Source organism: Cavia porcellus, unplaced genomic scaffold, assembly GCF_034190915.1.
Source record: "Cavia porcellus strain 051 isolate PalLab524CR breed Dunkin Hartley unplaced genomic scaffold, mCavPor4.1 scaffold_7, whole genome shotgun sequence".
Lineage (NCBI taxonomy): Eukaryota > Metazoa > Chordata > Mammalia > Rodentia > Caviidae > Cavia > Cavia porcellus.
Genome location: NW_026947490.1, coordinates 61,425,233 through 61,444,297, shown reverse-complemented (window position 1 = coordinate 61,444,297; position 19,065 = coordinate 61,425,233). Strand labels below are relative to the sequence as shown.

The window sequence follows — 19,065 nt, the reverse complement described above, 5'->3', positions numbered from 1 at the left end:
AGATCCAGAGTAAAACTGTTTGGGTCCAGAAACAAGCAATTAGCTATTAAATCAATTAGACCTAGCATTTAAGAAATTTATTCTACTTTGTATTGCAGTAGCAATTTTTACACATATATTTTATGTCATAAAAAGTGGATTTCCTAACAGAGGAAGTGAGCGCAGGAGTCTCGCTGAAGTCCACACTGTGCGGCGTGTCATGTGTGTGTCATGCTGGTGTAACAACGCTTCTTTTGAGCAGCCTTTCTGTCCTCACCTTGGACATTGGCAGGGCCTCTTTTGAGAATAAAAATTTTTCCTTCTTTAGGAAAAATTGGAGACAGGGATAGATTTACAACCCAAACTGCTTAAATATTCAGCGTAGACTTCCTCTTCCTACTGACTAATCGTGAAATATTTCCCTTGCAACTGTTCGGATTTCAAAAATTATTTTGACTGATTCTGTATAAAAATAGAAAACCTTTTACTTTGCTCTTTATAATTTGGGTTTATCGTATAGGAAAAACCATGTGCTGTTTAAGATGTGTTTCCCTGCACATTGTGATCGTGTAGTGCACCCACTTTCCGATGGATGACTCAGTTTATCTTTTATTGTGGCAGAGTAGTACTCTATGTGTGTAAATTATACATAGAGAGCAAAATGAAAAACAGATCATCTGAAATGGGGAGCTAGGTCTTTCTCAAAGGGAAAGAGGATCGAGAGAGAGGGGGCAGAGAGAGGAAGAAAGGGAAGAAAACAGGAATTCAGATGTGTGTACATGAATTAATTCCACCCAAGGAATAGTACTGCCAACATGTACCAATAAAAAAAAAAGTAACATGACACATAAAGATTAGAAAATGTGACACTCTGTAGTTGTGGGTTGTGACATGTTCACAACCCAAAATATCTTTAATCACGCACATCTGTGAAGCTTGAATATTACTTAAGATATAAATAGTGCAGGCAGACATGCTGGTGCACACCTATAATCTCAGTACTTGGGAGACTGAGACAGGAGGATTTCTGTGAGTTTGAGCTCAGCCTGGGCTACGCAGTGAGTTCAAAGCCAGCCTACCCTATATAGCGAGACTCTGTCTCAAAAAACAAACAAAAAGATAAAAATATTGAAAAATTGAAAGGACTATGAAGTAATTTAAAATATTTTCCCTCCAGTGTTGATGTATTTTGATGGTGAATGTAAACTGGAATCTTCTGAGCCCAGGTCACAGATTAAATTTGACATTGTTCTTGTCAGCTGCTTCCCCTCTGCTTCTGCAGGGGCAGGTCCTTGGAGCGTGTGCTGTCCCAGAGAGAGCAGTGGATGGATCTGTCCTTTGCCTTAGCTAATGCTCCCTGCCACAAGCTTGGGCCTGCAGAGCTCAGATGTATGTATGTGTGTGTGCACGCGTGTGTATATTTGCATACGTGTGTCACTAGGGATTGAACCCAGGACCTTCCTATTGGTCTACATCCCCAGCCCTTTTACATTTTTTTTTATTTTTGAGACTGTCTCATTAAGTCACTAAATTCCCCAGGCTGGGCTCACACTTGTGATCTTCCTGCCTCAGCCTCGGAGTGCTAGGATTGTAAGTACGTGCCACCACACTGGCTCAGGGCTCTTCTAGAGAAGCCACAGTCTGGGGTAAGGCCAGGGGTGAGACTGGCAGGCCCCGAGAGGTGCTCCGTTGACCTCCTGGTCGAGCCAAGGCCACGGTACCCCTCTTAGCCTTACAGGAGAAATACTTGCTTAGGTTGCTGGATGCAGTTATCATTTCCCCAAGTGCTAACCCAGTCCACGTGCATCGCACATCAGTGCAGTAGGGCTGGAAAATCTCTACTCTCTCAACATACTGTTTACAGAACATCCGTAGGCCCCTCACTTTGTGCTTTTGTCTGTGCTCACCTGCAGAATTCAGTCGCTGGGAAGCCCTGGTTCATGCACACCCCGTCCACACACTCCTCCAACTGCAGGAGAAGCTGCTGATGGAGCATGTTTCAAACCAGTGTAATCTGCATCTGTTTTATAGTTTTCACCTGCTGCATTCACCTTATTACTGTTTATTTCCTTCTTTTAATTTTCTGTTTTCCATGTATTCTTCCCTCTCCCCTTCTGTTTTTAAGACACGGTCTCACAATGTGGTACGGGTCAGCCTTGAACCTAGCATGCGCAGGCTGACCTTGAGCCTATGGTGGTCCCCCTTCCTAAGCCTCCCAGTGCATCTCCCCTATTTAAAGCACACATTTTAAAGCTCTCAGTTACTCTAATTCTAAATCTACAGAAAAGTTTGGGTAAAATTTATAAAATTTAAATATGCTTCACTCTATCTTACCCAAAAGGCCCAAAACTAATAATAAAATTAAAACATGAAAACAGACATTATAACTGTGTTTATACTACTTTTAACATATTGGTCTGTAGCATCCTAATTTTCCCTGTTTAAAATATATATAATACACACACACACACACACACACACACACACACACACACACACACACATATATATATATAGATAGATAGATAGATAGAGATAGGTAGATAGATAGATAGATAGATAGATATAGGTATCTATTTCCTATTTGATTTATGTTGTATTTTATGAGTTACCATGTTAAACGTTTTCTGGAACAAGGCTGAATCTGTGTGAACAGGTAGATAGATGGGAAGGAAAGACAGAAAGAAAGTCTGAAAGCTGAAATATTAGCTGTATTATACGGCTGAATTCCACAACTTTCAAGTAACATTTACCTCATATGTTTTTCATTCTGTTAGGTGAGAATTGTAACGCTAGCTGGTTTGCAGTTTGTAGCTCTCCACAGCTGATAGCTATTATAATATTTTTATCTACATCTACGTGGTAAACTGTGCTTGGAAGTATTTCTGAGTATTCCAAAGGCAGCTGTAATGAATTTCTCATGCACTGCCCGCAGTAGGTGAGACATACCCACAGCTCTGTAAAGGAAGCAGAAGTCCCGAGACTGCATTGCTTGATGTTACCCTGAAAAGCCTTGGGTTGTTAATGCTGGACCATTGAACTAGGCATCTGGAAGTCACACATCCCAGATTCTGGTGTGTCATTTGGCAACTCTGGTGCATCTCTGAGTGTAGTTCCCATTCATTGGCACTGTTTCTCCCTGCTGTTGCCAGCCATTCTCAGTATCTGCCTTAAGTAATTGCTGGAACTCTCGGCAGAACTGTTGTGTTTTCAGTTGGTTAGGTCCTTCTCAGCGGGTGATGTATGCTTGCAGTACTGGCAGGAGCCTTTACCTGTAGGTCATTTTTGCCCTTCAGATAGAAGTCACCTTTTAAAAATTAACATTCTGAGCTAGGGTGAAGCCTAGGATGTGTGAGATCCAGGTTCATTCCATCCCCAGCACCACACACACACACACACATACACACTAAACATTAACTTTCTCATGGTAGCTCTGTGGTTTTCTTAATCCTATTGCAGTCATTTTCAGAATTTCTGTAACCTCTTGAACCCATCAGAAATGTCAACTCTGACCAGTGGGATGTGTTTCTTTGTTTATCATTAGTTCAAGTGAGCAAGGATTTTTAAGTCCTTTTCATTTGCTTTGTGGAAGTTCACTGCTTAGAGCCATAATGGAATGAGGCAGCCTGGGGCTGCCTGTATGTTTAGAACGTAACTTTGCACTGGAGACTTCATAATTTCCAACTGAAGTTGGGAAAACAGTTTGGTTTTTGATGAGAACCAAGCAAAGTATATCAGGCATTGAAGCCTCTATTTGAATTGGAAATAATTGTAGATGCTTTGATATCAGTGAGAGCCTGAGCATTATGAATCTCAGTGCATGTGTATGTATTTTGGATGGTAAAACAGCATTCTAGTCCTTTTGTAGTCAATAGAAAAAGTTTTTTTATATGTTAAAGATAGAGTATGATAGTATAAAATATTTTTATTATGATGATTATTATGGCTGTTTTTATAATGTCCCTTCTCTCAGTGATCACTCACCTTCCTTAAAGGAGAAAGAGAATTTAATTGTATTAACATTTAAAACGATGTAGGCTGGGAACTTAGTCAGTGGAAGAATACTTGTCTAGCAAGCTGGAGGACCTGGGCTCAGTCCTCAGCACCAAAAAATTTTTAAAAAGCAGCAAAGAAAAGACACAGACTTGATGTCACACAGTGTATTGTGAAAACGGGTGGTTTCAGAGCCATGGGAAGGAAGAGGGACATGGGCGTTGACAGTGCTTCTCAGAATAGTAGTTTAGAGCTTTGCTGTAGTTCACAGGAACAGCCCACCAGTCAGCACAATGGGAAAATTTTATAACTATGTTCAGCCTCTCCTTCTCCTTTAGTGTAATGCTCGTCAGGGTGAGAGGTCTTTTAACTGCTTAGATTCTTTAAAAATTATGACTGTGCTAATGGTTGGTAATACCTCAGTGACTAGTTCCTTTTATCTCTCTCTTTCTTTATCTATATTATACTTTATATTTTAAAACTAGAACCGTCTCATTAGTATTAGTAGATGCCATTTAACATGTTCCCAGTTTTTAATGACTCCTCTTCCTTGGAATTGGAAAGGTATTTTGCACAGTGGTGCTCACACTAGATGTTCTTGTACCCTCCAAAACCCAGTTAGTATATGGACGCCATCTTCCCAATGAGCTCTTACCCTAATAGTACACAGATATTAAAATTCCACGTACATTTGGAGCTGTTTCCCAAGTAGGGAATGTGATGGTTTCGATCTAAAATGTTCCCCAAAAGGTTCATGTGTTCAGGGGGCAGCTTTTGGAAGTTGGCAGGATCGTGGGGGATTCATCCACTGATGAGTTATGGCTGAATGTGCTACTTGGTGGAGCCTGGGTGAAGGAGGGTCCTGAGGTTGCGACATGGAAAGGAGTGTTCTGGTCTGCTGCTCCTCCGTTCTCTCCCTGTTTTCTGGCTGCCTGGAACTGAGCAGCCTGGCTCTGCCACCATGTTGTTTCTGCTTTGGAGCCAGCCATGGACCAGTAGCATGAGCCAGCCATTCAGTTGTAGCTGTCAGGTATTTTGTCCCAGTGATGGGAAGTGACTAATACAGAAGTTTAGCGGAATAACGTCCATCTTTGGGGAATCTAGGCACAGACACCAAATTTGGCAGCCTCTGAACTCTTGCAGTAGTTAGATTTACTGCCAAGAGGAGGTGAGCTTGAAGATTGATGGGCAGAGACACCATTGTTTTGAAGTCCACCATTTGCAGAGGGGTTTTAAAGGGCACCTAAAACAATCAGTGGACTAAAACTCTCTTTGAAACAACTTATCTTCCTATTTGCTTACATCTAGAAATGCACTCTGCTCTGAATTCAGGGTATTCGTCTGTTTTGAGCTACTGGGGGTGAAATGAGGGCCTTATGCATATCAGACAAGTGCTTTACCGCTGAGCTACACCCTCAGCCCAAATTAGGTTTTATTTGATGAATTTCTTACACTGATTTTTAGAGAAAGGAAAGCTGTTGGGAAAATATCCAAGAAATTTGTTCCTAAAATGAAACTAAGGAATGGCAGAAAATACAGTCAGGATAAAACAGTTTCCAAAAGATTTGATTATAAGATCTTGAACAATTGTGGAAGGATCGTTGACAGTTACATCATTTATAGCAATCTGAAATCTATTCAGAATTTTTTTTGATAAACCAGTATTAGTACAGTGTCCCTTCTGTAGATATTAACAGCACTTTTTAAAGTTAAAATCACTAAAAGAGAGCTCATGGTAAAGTGCATGCTTAGCACACACGGGGCTCCGAATTCAGTAGTGAGTACCAAAATAATAAATAATTAAAGTCCAATTTCTATTTCTTGCATTCCTTTTTTTAAGAATGTCGTGAGTGGTTTATGTATTGTACCTTCTTGTCTTTGGAGTGAGAGGTACTTTGCGTATCACTGAGTGATTCCTTACACCAAGGACTTTCCCTACACAGGACTTGGTCACTCAGAAGTAACTTCCGTACATGGCATGTTCTCTGGCTCTGTGATGAGGACCCTTCATAGGCATAAAAAAGTTCTTTTCATTGGAGTTGACAGCAATTAGTGCTAAAAGCCATTTATTGTAAAAGCAAAAATACTAATGACTAGCCATGGTACAGAACAGAAGTCTTGTATGTTTTATCTCCTTGGTGCATCATCCATTTTAATTAGAGGAAAGGCCGGTGATCACTGGAACAAGAGTCTGGAATTAAAATCATTAATTGATGTCAAGCTGAACAGAGACTGTTAGCATGAATTTAGTGACAGCAGGAAAGAAATTAACCTTATTACTTTATTTAGTATATTACATTATTTTGTGTACTATTTTCCATGCAGGTTCAAGGCAATTTGATTATTATAGTGGAAACCTTTTTTTTTTAAAGAAATGTGTGAATATTTATATTTGAACATAAATCATGAAATGATAAGAAATTTCCTAACTTTTTAAAAAGTCTTGATAACAAGTTTTAATTGTTATTTCAGGTTTTTTGTCTCACATTCAAGGATAGGGAGCGAGTGGATGATGCCTTCCATCAGTGTCGTGTATACAGCTGCTTGTGCTCAATTAAACCTCACAATAGTTCTTTTGTTCCTGACGGGAAGGACTAACAGAACCATAAAGCAATAGATGCTTATTTTCTTCTGCTAAATTTTGGGCTAATCAGTTACTTCTGTCAGTGCTGAAGGGTGACGCAAGACATGAAAAGGAGAATGTACAACAACCTGTTCAGAAAAACTAATGACTCCTATATCTTGGGGATAATTTGTGACCTGAGGTCGCAGTAAAATAGAGGGGGTGTCCGCCATAGCACTGGCCATCTGGAACCAGTTGGGACTCAATATGAAATACTGTCTTCTTACAAAATTTCCTTAAGAACCATCCTATGTTTATTAGGACATCAAAGTTAGTTACTTTTCTGATCCAAGTATCATTTTTCTTCTGAAGTAAGTTTCTCCTGTAGTGTTACAAAGTTCCGTTTCTTACCTTTTAATGAATAAGACATTCAACTGTGAAGAGCACAATCAAGAAAATTATTTGTGTTGTATTAATTTTGCTTGTGAATTGTCACCGAAATCCACAAAACCCACAGTTTTTTTTTCCCTCGGTACTGGGGATCGAACTCACGACCACCTGCTTGCAATGCAAGTGCTTATGGCGCTGAGCTAAATCCCCAGCCCCAAAACCCACAGTTTGTTCCCAGTTTTTAAAGTCATCCTTCCAGGGCATTAGCAACTAGCAAGCAACCAGCCTCACTGCATTAACTCTTAGAGTGAATTTAGGAAGGCACCAGAGTGCAGGCTAGGAACCAGGTTTGTTAGCGTTTGCCACAGTAATCCTGCCTTGGTGGCCCATGGGTGTTGGGCTTTTATTAGCAGAATAGAAAAGAATGATGCAAATAGCTTGCAGAGTTTGGGGGACCACAAGATAAGAGATAAAAAATAATGTTTCTTATGTTATTGGAGCTTACAAGAAAAATAGTGTTTTTGGAGGTACTGTGGATGGAACTGTAACATTTATTGGATTTAATGAGTGGTAATAATTAGTTGGAATACAAAGATTTGGGTAAAAGGCATCAATTGAGAGCTGGGCTTCCTGAAAAGTACCTCATTCTGCTGAACCTTGCTTCTGAGACAGTGACCTCTTAGAAGTTGACTCCCAGTGAATATTATTTTCTGTGTAATTTTGAAGAAAAAAAAATCCAGGACCCATTCATAATACTATGAGACTTATACTATGATGTGTAAGAAATTTGGGGAGATTATTTTAGATTATTTAGGTATATGTCTCCCTAAATTCCTATTTTCAACTTTATTGACATAACACCTTGGATATTCAGTATTTAGTGATAATTGGCTTTTAGAAGGACAACCTTGACTGTTATAATTGCCCTTAAATGGATAAATGGGGTATAATAAAAAAATCCATGATAATTTTAGCTAAATTTGACATTAAAATTTGAGTTGCTATTTCTCTTGTAGATGTTCCATTGTGGGGCTTCTATTTATTAGTATCTAGGGCTCTTGCAATGAAAATTTCTGACTTTCCATTACTCTGTTCAGATTAGAAAGCTGAAAGGGTCTCAGCTAGGAAATAAGGCCCTCGCAGGGAGATTTGGAGAATAGGAAAAGCATTTTTTGTGGTCCTCATTGCTGGGAGATACTGTGGCTTAGTAAGAGAAGTGGTTCTCAGAATCTCTTGTCTCAAAAAGCCTTTTTAAAAATTGTTATTGGGTCCTGCTGAGAAATGCTAAACTAGTTAAGTATTTTCATTTGGTAGCTACAAAAAAAAAAAAAAAAGTGGAGAACTTTGACTCTGGTTCTAATATTGGAAAAAATGACTGGAGTAATGCTGATAAGCTAGATAATGTGAGGAAGGAGCGAGGAGCGAGGCAGAAAAAAATGTCAATTCTGTTTGTGTGTAGCAAATTGTTGTGTTTTGAAATAATGCTGGATTCGCAGGAAGTTGCAGAGACAGTGTAGGGAGGGATCATGTGCGCTTCCTCCAGGTTGCCTAGCAGTACAGCTGATGTAACTGCAGCATGACATCAGCAGCAGGGAACTGAAGATGCGCCAGGTGTGAATGTGGCCTGGCGCTACCTGCATTCACATGTGTAGATCTCATAGCTGCCACTGCATTCGGGAAGCAACTGTCCCACCTGTCAGGTTTTCCCCAAGCTCCTCTGCACCCACCATACCTAATCTGTGCTTCTGTCCTTTGGAGAAGGGGACATGAGGAAGTTCTAGAATCTGAGCCTTTGAGATGAGCTGTTTCTTCAGGTCACATCGTAATATGCCAGACTCGGTTCAGGCAGTGTTAGCCAGCAATGTATCCATATTGTGGAATGTCATGGATATATTTCGGTTTGCTTAGCCACTCATATGTTGTAAGGTATTTTGGTTATTTCCAATTTTGGGGGAAGTAAAAATTGGGTATGAACAGTTGTGAACAGAGTTTTGCATGGACATAAGTTTTTATTTCTTTAGGATAAATAGAAGTACAATTGCTGGGTGGCATGTTGAATGCACGTTAGTTTTTTTTTTAAAAGAAACTGCCAGGTTGCTTTCCCGAGGGGCTCTATCGTTTTACATTTCCAACAGCAGTGGAGAGAGACCCAGTTTCTCCGCGTCTCTGTCTGCATTTGGTTGTGTGACTACCTTTTATTTTAGCTGATCTAATAGGTATGTAGTGGTAGTTCATTCTGGTCTGAACTCGCACATCCCAGATGGTAAGCGGTGTCCTCCAGCTTTTTGTGCAGAGGTGTGTCTTGTCCATACTGTCTTTTGTGCACTGTCTCTTCATACTTTTTCCTCATTTCCTAATTAGACTGTTCTCTTGTAGAGTTTTGAATTTTTTTTCATATGTATTTTGAGTGTCAGTCCCTTGTCGGATAAGTGGTTTGCAGATGTTTTATCTGGTTTGTGCTTGTCTTTTCATCTTCTATGTAGAATCTTTCATAGAGGAAAAAGTTGGTGATTCTCATGTCATCAGTTGTTCTTTAATCTTTTTTTTAAACCTTTTGCTGTCATTTCTCAGAACTCTTCACCAATCACTAGGTTTTTGAGATATTCTTCTATGTTTCCTTCTAAAGTTTTATGGCTTTATATTTTTCATTTAAATCTGTGGTCATTTTAAGTTAATTTTTATTTAAGATGTGCAATTTAAGTCCTTTTTTTGGCCAACAGATATCCAATTACTCCAGCACCATTTGTTGAAAAATCTATTTTATTCCATTGACCTGCTTTTGTATGATATGAGGAATCACTTGGCCAGGCTTGTTGGCTGCATCTATTCTGTTCCATTGATCTAAGTGTCTGTCTCCCCTAAACACCACCATTGCAAGTCTTGCAGTCTGGAAATTTGATTCTTCCCATTTCATTGTTCTTTTTCACAATTATTTATTCTATCTTTTACCTTTTCATATAAATTTCATAGTGGTTTTTGGAGGGTTTCATTGTTGTTTTTTTGGTATGAGGGATCAGAACCAGGGCCTCATGCATGCTAAGCACATGTTCTATCACTGAGCTACACCCCAACCTGAAATAAATTTAAAAAATCTTGTCAGTATCTACAGAAATCTTGCTGGGATTATTATAGGATTTGCATTAAACCTATATACCAGTCTGAGGAAAATGACTTGCTGGGTGCAGAATTTTCATTTATGATCACAGTGTGTTTCTGTATCTGAGGTAATATTTTGTTTTTTTTTTCAGCTGTGTAATACAGTTCTCAGCACACAAATCCTACTTTTTTGTTATATTGACCTATGTGCATTTTTATGTGTTTCTAAAAATGAACCTTTATATTTATGTATTTTTTTAGTAATTGTAAATGGCATTGTAGTGTTAATTTCATTGTCAATGTATTCTTTGCAAGCGTATAAAATACTAGGCAGGCATGGTGGTGCGTGCTTCTAATCTCAGCACTCGGATGCTGAGGTAACAGGACTGCAGTTAAGTTTGAGGCCAGCCTGAGCTACATAGTAAGTTCAATGCAAATGTGAACTATATAATGAGACCTTGTCTCAAAAAAGTGGGGGTGGTTTGTATGTTGGTCTGTTTTGTGACCTTGTGCCTTTGCTTTTTAGTTCTAGATTTTTGTAGTTTCCTTGGGATTTTCTGTGAGGACTCTCATGTCTTCTACAAATAAAGGACCCTCCATTACTCCTTTCTGCTCTGTGATTTTATTCCCGCAGCTGGCTTCCCACACTGTGGAGACCTCGCAGCACTGTGTGGGATCACAGCAGTAGGGACGAGTCCCTGCCACACTCCCGACCTGAGTGAAAGCCTGCCATCCTTCTCATCCTTCTCTGTGTAGGGTGGAAGTTTGGGATTTGGGTAGATGCTCTTCGTGAAGCTTAGCAGGGCCCACTCTAATTTTCTGAAGAGTTTTGTTTTTGTTTTTGTTATGGTAGGTGTTTAATTTGTCAAATACTCTTCTGCATCAACTGATAGAATAATAAGACTTTTCATTCTTACCCTGTTAATAATATGGTTCTTGCAATTATACCATTTGATCATGGTATAAGTTGTTGTCCATATTGTTAAATTCTGTTGGTTGATGTTTTGTGAAGGACTTTTGCCTCCATATCCCTGAGGAATAGTGCTGTCCTCATCTGGATTTGGTATCTTTTCTGGATTCTTGTGAATATATGTTTACGTATCATTTATGCTTACAGAAGTCTACCTCAAATATGACAAAAGGTAAATAACTTTACAATAAAATATTAGACTCTGTCTAAAACATTGCTTTTTGTAACTAAGACTTACTTTTTGAGTTTATTTTAACTGATAGTGATTTTACACATTTATGGGGTACAGCATGGTATTTCAATCCTATATATGTTTCTATAATGATCAAATCAGAGTAGCTATCCATGTCCTCAAATATTTCTCATTCTTTGAGAATGAGAAGGAAACAGTCAGAATCCTCTCTTCTAGCTATTTTGCAGTATACAGAACCTTCCTGTTAATGGTAACTGCCCTACTGTGTGACAGAACACCAGAACTTATTTCTCCTAATTAACACAGTCAGCAGATTGCCTGTCCCCCTCACCTTCCTCTGCTCCAGTTTCGGGTGAACATTGTCTTATTCAGTGATTCTGTGTGAGACCAAATTTTCAATTCTATGTGTGTGTGATATGCGATATTCATCTCTCCTTGTTGGCCTTATTTCACTTAACATGATGTCCTCTAGGTTCACCCACGTTGTGACAAAAGACAGAATGTCATACTTTTTTATGGCTAAACATTATCCTATTGGATAATGGACATTTTCTTCATCAGTTCATTTATTGTTGGATACACCTAGGTCAATTCCTTACATTGCCTATTGTGAATAGTGCTGTAATAATCATATTGATGCAATATCTCTTCAACATACTGATTTCCTTTCCTTTATCTGTGTACCCAGCAGTGGGACAGCTGGGTCATGTGATAATTCTGCTTTTAGCATCTGAGGACTCGTCATACTGTTTTATATAATGGGTATGCAAACTCATTTTCCTATCAATTGCACTTATGTGTTTCCTTGTCTTCACATCTTTGCTAAGACTTCACTGATTCTAGGTAAACATTTTATATATGATTAAATTTTAAGTCTATAATTAAAATATATTTTCTATTAAAAATTATCAAAATTCTACCAAGAGTTAATTATTTTTAGGCAACTTCCATTGACATTGCATAAATTATATCAATATATTTTAAATAGAGGAGCATTTTGTACCAAGTATTTGAATAAAATCTTTGTGAACTAAACTTATCTTTAGGAAAATGGTATCCTAAGATCTGATTTTTTAAATGCAGACAAGTTTTATTTCAGAATTTTTTATTTGTGAGGGGTGGGTAGTATTAGGAATTGAATTCAGGACCTTACCTGGCAGTTGCTGTGCTGAGCTAAGTCCCCAGCTTGATTTCAGAATTTTTAGTGTTAGTCAGTAGGTGAAAATTTAAACTTAAAATTTATATTATGATTATGCATTATTGAAATGATCTAAAGGTATCAGAAGTGATAGGTTTTGAGCACCGTGGCATCACTTGACAAGCTAAAATATACATAGCTTAGCACCTGTACTGCGGATCTTCTCATAACTGTGGGGAACAAAGTATACTTTGCAACCTATTTTAATGAATATTTCTGGGTACCCTTTCTGGAAAAGGAAGAGTGTCTGTGTTTCAACTTTGTTCTAATTTTGCAGGATCCAAGCCAAAACTCGAGAATTTAGAGAGCGACAAGCCCGGGAGCGTGACTATGCTGAGATCCAAGATCTTCATCGGACGTTTGGCTGTGAGGACGAGCTGATGTACGGGGGGCTGTCGTCTTACGAGGGGTCCGTGGCTCTCAACGCCGGGCCACAGAGTCCCCGAGAAGGACACATGATGGATGCTTTGTACGCACAAGTGAAGAAGCCTCGGAATTCCAAAGCTTCCCCCGTGGACAGGTAGGCTCGGGAGCAGCCCCATGCGGCTCCTGAATCCTCTTTCCATGGCTTTTGACAGCAGAGGGCTGTAGATTGCTCATCAGTCCTCAAGCCCGAACCATCTGTTATTAATGGCCTTTAAAAAGCTGTTGGGTCTAAAAATATTGAACTTACACAAATCGAAGCCTAATGGAAAAAAGCAGCAAGCAGTTTTCATGGCTTTTCTAATGATCCCAACGTATTTCTTCTTGATCTTCAAATGCTTATAGACCCGGAGCTTGAATACAAAGCAAACTGGAAATTACAGCTCTTCTGCTTAAGCAAAATTTGCTGTCATCAGTAGGAGAACTTCCTGTTGGTAATTAAGTAGATGGAGATAGTCACAGTTTATTTCAATTCTGATTTAGAAAGGGCCACTTTGTTTTTGGTGGCATAATTTTATATTAGGAAAGAATTAGTAAGTGAGAAATATAGTATAAGCAATCTACTGACTTCTTAGCAGCCACAGGACACAGATGCAAATTACGTTTGTCAGTACAGCATACAGGAGTACAGTTTGACTGTATATTAATCACTATGTTATTTAAAATTTTAAAGTATATTTAAAATTTAATTGATTCAGGCTCGATGTGGTGGTACATGCCCATATTCTCAGCACTCAGGAGGCTAAGGCAGGAGGATTGCTGTGAGTTTGAAGCTAGTTTTGGCTACATTGTGAGTCCAAGGCTAGCCCAAACTACATAGTAAAAACCTGTTTCAAAATGAAAAAATTTTAACTGACTTTATGGCATTATATTGATTTCAAATTGCTATAAATATGTTTCAAATTTTAACAGATACAATTATTTTTGAGAAAATTTACTGCTGTGTAGTTTGGGGGGGGCTTGAATTTATTATATAGCCTACGCTGCTCTTGAACTCATGACAGTCCTCCTGCCTCAGCCTCCCTAGTGCTGAGATTAAGGGCATGTGCTACCATGCCCAACCCAGAAACAATTTTAAACAAATCTTTTCCCACCTTTCCATTTATGTATTCAAGTTCCATATGGAGTTTAGCTCATGAAGTAAATAATACTCTGTTTTTATATCAAATAAGCATGATATTGTCATCAGTAACACACTGATCTTGTTATCACTGTTTTTTTTTTTTTTTTTTTTTTTTTGTCTTTTTTGTTTTTATCGGTACCAGGGATCGAACTCATGACTGCCTGCTTGCAAGTTCAGGCGCTTATGCCGCTAAGCTAAATCCCCAGCTCTGATCTTGTTATCATGACTCTATATAGGAGCTGGACCTTGTGCATTATAAGTGGTTTATTAAAACCAGTGATTCTCAGGCTTTATGCAGCAGGATTGTGTGAAGGGATTCTTAAAACACTGATTGATTGACTGATTGATTGATTGATTATCCCCTAGAACTTTGATTTAGTAGGTCAGGATGAGAGTTCAAGAATTTTTGTTTCTTGTAAATGTCCCAGGCTTGATGTTGGCACTACTGGTCCGGATCTTTAATAACACTTGCAAGACAAGAAATGGCCTGGAATTATTTCATTTATGACATCGATGTCTTTCTTAGTTGCTACAGTTTTGCACGTAACCTGTATCTTAGTTCCTCACTTCCAGGTATTTTTAATAGAAATTTGCAAGAGCAACAGGTAACCCCTAGGTAAACTTAGAAGGAAGCATTTTAAAAAAACAGCAAATGGAGGGAGAAAAGCCCAGCAGACAAACAAGCAGATCTTAAGGTGATACTCTGGTCAGAATATTCTATTTCCTTTTCCTGTTGTTGTTTTATAGACTTTCTTCATTATCTTCAAAAATCTATTTGATCTTGAGTATAATGAGTGAATAAATTAATAAATACTGGAGGTTTATGGTTTGTTTAAATCCTCTGGCAGATTCTGAGAAGGTTTGTATGCTTCTTTACAACACAGATACATCAGGACTCAGAGAATGAAGGTATTATCAGTGACAGTGACATTTTCCTTAAAAGCTTTTGCTTGGTTTCTGCTGTATTTGTGAAAGCTGCTCGTACACCATCAAACTGCATCTGAAGGCCATGAATGACCCCTTGAAAGTGTTTTCTTGGGAGAAAGGACATCAGAAAGGGTAACATTTTCAGTCAGATTGAAGGAACTTAAATTAGTTGACATATTACTGTTTTTTGATCAAAGCAGTCAGCATCTTGCATATTGCATGTCTAGCTCAAAAATCTCAAAATCATGGGTACACTCACAGCAGGTACGCCTCGTAACCAAAAATGATGGCTTTAAACCCAGTACCCTACTAGAGTCCAAGTCTCACTGGATTCTGCAGGTTTTCCAGATGGTTTCTGTGCTTTGAGCTCTGTTCTCTGGACGGAAGCATGGCTGACTCAGCGTCCCACAGTCTCTCCTCCACACGGCGCTAACAGCAGACTCACACAGTTTCCATCCTCATTTCCATCAACGCGCACTCAGCAGAGCACACCAGAGGAGACTTCAGTCCCAGGGATGTGTTACCCAAGCAGTAAATAGCTCAGAACCACACCTCACACACCACTGTATTCAAAAGCTCCCATCTGCCTTACCCGGAGAGAGATACATTTTTTAAAAAATGAGTTGCAGGAATATATATTTCTGTTTTTTAATTACTATTTTTGTAGAGTATAAGATACACATTGAACAGTGAATGATGCTACTAATTGAAACCTGGGGAATTACTACACCTGTAAATTACTTCTTTACCTATCTAATAGTGAATTTGAACTTGATTTGGATAAAAAGATTGCCATTTCTTGTCTGCAAGAAAGCTGTAGTCAAGTTTACAGACTTGAGTAGGGTAGGAAACTTTTTTAAAAAGAAAGAAAATCTCTTGATAACTGCAGTAGCAGTTTAAATTGTTTTGATTATAACATTACTTAAATATGTATTAAAATTAAATAGGACTAAATTCCTTCTGTTTATAACCATTATACAACTATAACAACCAAACATCTTCACAAAATTAAAGACAAACAAAATGGCAAAACCATTACATTCAAATGAACAGCATTAATTTAATGTGGCCAATAATACTGTTTTAAGAGTCTGAACTCTTGCACAAATCACAAATACGGCAGTGCCTGCTACATGGCAGGTTTATTTAAGTGTGTTTGTCTGCCCCCACAGACTAAGTGCTGGCTCCATTTGCCTGTCACTTTTCTCCAAATTTCTGCAGTGCTGTTGAGCATTCATGTGTGACAGTCTCTGGCCTGCCCATCACATAACTGCATCATTTATGCATGAGGTCCAGCTTGCTTCCATCATCACTAAGCTGAGGTAGAGAAAGCAGCATTTCTTGATGCCTTCATATTTGTAAACTTAAATTGGGGAAGTGAAATAACATGCCTATAAGATGATCTGGAATATATTTACATTAACTTAAAAAAATGACACTAATCATTCCAGTGAAAATACAAAACTTGAAACTCCCCAGAGATTAGTTCCTGTGTGAACAATGTGCAAGATCCTTTCAACTGACTAAATGTCACCAAAATTTGCAATTGGTGTCAGATAAACTTTACTATTCAAATTTTTGGATTTCATGGGAGTATAAGCAAGATAGGGAGCTGCAAATCTAATGTGTAGCCTGCATCTTTTCTTGGATTTTCTTTATTCGATAAGAAAGCTATGTAGGATTTCACTGCTGAATTATTTTGATGGGTCTTGTAGTCAAAGATGTGGGTTTTGTGGCTCCACATGGAAGCAACCAAGAGTAATTTGTTAAATGCGCTGAATTTAATGTCAAAATGGGACCCTTTTGTAATCTGCACATATTACCTATGAAATGCTTTTTACAGGCTGTTTTCGTACTGGGTCTAGAGATGTCTTCATGCAGGTTTAATTTTATTGACACATGAACCATTGTTGGGTTGCATGTCTTAGTCACAGTGCCACTGTGGTCACTATTTATTAGGGTCCTTGGCAATGCTTTGACTTTGGTGTCTAGCGGATGCCTAAGAGAAGCAAACCTCACCCAGGGTTTCATATGAATAATGAGGCTTAAACCCATGAAGATATTACAGTTATTCTGCCTGTAACCAGGCACCTCAGGGACTTCACCTTGTAATGGATTCATAGTATTGTATTTCTTGGGTGCGAGTGCACTTCCTATTTGGTTGCAGTGTCTCAACTGCCTGCAGTACTTGGCATCTGCTGTGGCACCGTTCCCATGCCTTCCCATGCCTTGGAGACACCGCTGCCAGCCTAACCCATACCTGTTCTCTTCCTCCTTCACAAACCCCAGTTTTGCTCAGGCTGCCCCTTGCATCTGAGAGCTACAGTTTCCCAGGCTCCCTCACACTGAGCCATGAGCTTCAAAGCAGCCTCAGTGTTTCCGGATTCAAATGAGGCTGGGCTGGAGGTGCAGCTCAGAGGTAGATCACCTGTCTTTCATGCCGAAGGCCAAGATTTCCTCCCCAGCGCTGCAAGATAAAATAGGATAGAATAAAACAGAATGGACCATTGGACTTTTGCCCGCTGATATTTTCCCTGTCTCTCCTACATGTTGGGTGGGCACTGCCAGGGTAGGTTACCTGACAGGCTGAAAGTGGAGGCCGTGTGGAGGAAGAGAGCAACAGCTGGTACCTGAGCAGATTCTGCCCCAGGGCTGGGTGCCTATCCTGGACTCCTTGGTACCGCTGAAGGGTAAGCTGCTGCTTGTTCAAGTCGCCTGCCTTGAGGTTTCTGTTTTGTGAGGCCAAGTGGCATTCAGAATATAACAGAGAATGCACAGAAGAGCCTAAAGGAAGTTAGTTGTCTTTTGGTCAAGCCAGTCTGCATATCACAGCACTGTCTCTGGGTGAAGGAAATTTCATATGGCAAAGTTTTCTAGTGTTGCCCAATTAGCTAGGCTGCCCGTCATGTTTTTTTAAACCTCTCAGTAACCATTGTGTATCTGTTAAATGAAAGACCTCTACAACTTTTAGGCCTTCCAGGGCCTGACAGCACTCCATCCATGGCACTGAAGCACACATACCAGATATGAACTATGCGCCTAGGCTGCCTGGGTCTGATCCTGTGCTTTTCAGTCTTCGGGCTTCCTTTGCCTCTGCTGCAAAATGACGACAATAATATGCTTCCCTCTGTGGGCATGGGCAGCGTTGACTTGGTTAATAGCATGTTCTCAAGTAGCATCCGTGTAGGTCCATACAGAATGCAGCAGCCCCACATGGACGTGTAAGATAAGCGAGGAACAGAATGAAAGTGCAAACAGATAGATGTTGATTCTTTCTAACCTAATTAGATAGAAAGATGTGGGATTGCGATTCTGCAAACACCATTCACATTAAATGGCTTGATCTCCCCATCATCTCCATGCATTGCAGAGTGAATTTTTCTTTTTAAAGTGGACTTCGTCACTTTAGCATGGGGCTTTTGTGACCTCCCTGGTATCTGGGGCTGCCAAGGTTGGAAGCTGGTGTGCAGGTGCTCTAAATGATGTGTGTTACTGTGAGTGAGTAGGAGATAGGGATCTAAGACCAGTCAGTCTGCTGTCTCCTGTTCTTCCAGAGTTTGAACTGTCACGGTTCTGGGAAAGCCTTCATTTTCTACTTTCATGGAACTCCTACTAATTGTCAGTCTTTGAGGCCGCTTAGGAAAATGTGGCTTGTGCTTCAACCTCAGTTAAACTTTCGGCATCTCTGTTCATATCCGGTTAGCTCCTGGCGGGCCAGTGAGCAAGAGTCACACTCTTGAGAACTGTAATGGGCAATAGTAGAGTTTGGATCTGGACTGTTTCCCAGTGGCCTGTGTGGAACCTTAGTCTCCAGCCTGTAGATTGGGAGGTGGTAGGACTTTTAAGAGACGGGGCCTGAACCTGACATGATAGTATACACCTGGAATCTCAAGCACTCCAGGCAGCTGAGGCAGGAGGTCCTCAAGTTTGAGGCCAGCATGAGCCACTTAGAGACTTTGTGAGATTCTGACTCAAAATGTAAATAAAACAGAAAAGAGTGAGGACATAGCTCTCTGTGCAATGAATCTGGTTTCAATCCCCACTGCTGGAAAACAAGGAAGGGAGAGGGGGCTGGTGAGAGATCTTTAGCCCTGAAAGGCTTGTAGGAACCTGGTTTCTCCCCTTCTCTTTTCTTCCACTGTGTGAGGTTAGCAGTTGGTCTCACAATACGCTTCCCAGCCATGTACTGCCCTGCTGCAAGCCCAAAGCA

General features: G+C 39.7%; 1 protein-coding gene across 12 annotated transcripts in view; it reads left to right on the top strand.

Annotated features, from left to right (window-relative positions):
• The window catches only part of Pard3 (par-3 family cell polarity regulator), a 605,303-nt gene that overhangs the window by 446,532 nt on the left and 139,706 nt on the right, over positions 1-19,065 (top strand). For all 12 annotated transcript variants that reach the window (XM_063253682.1, XM_063253679.1, XM_063253681.1 and 9 more), the window contains one exon: positions 12,660-12,902. In XM_063253682.1, the coding sequence (XP_063109752.1) occupies positions 12,660-12,902 (243 nt within the window). The remainder of the gene's footprint in view (positions 1-12,659; positions 12,903-19,065) is intronic.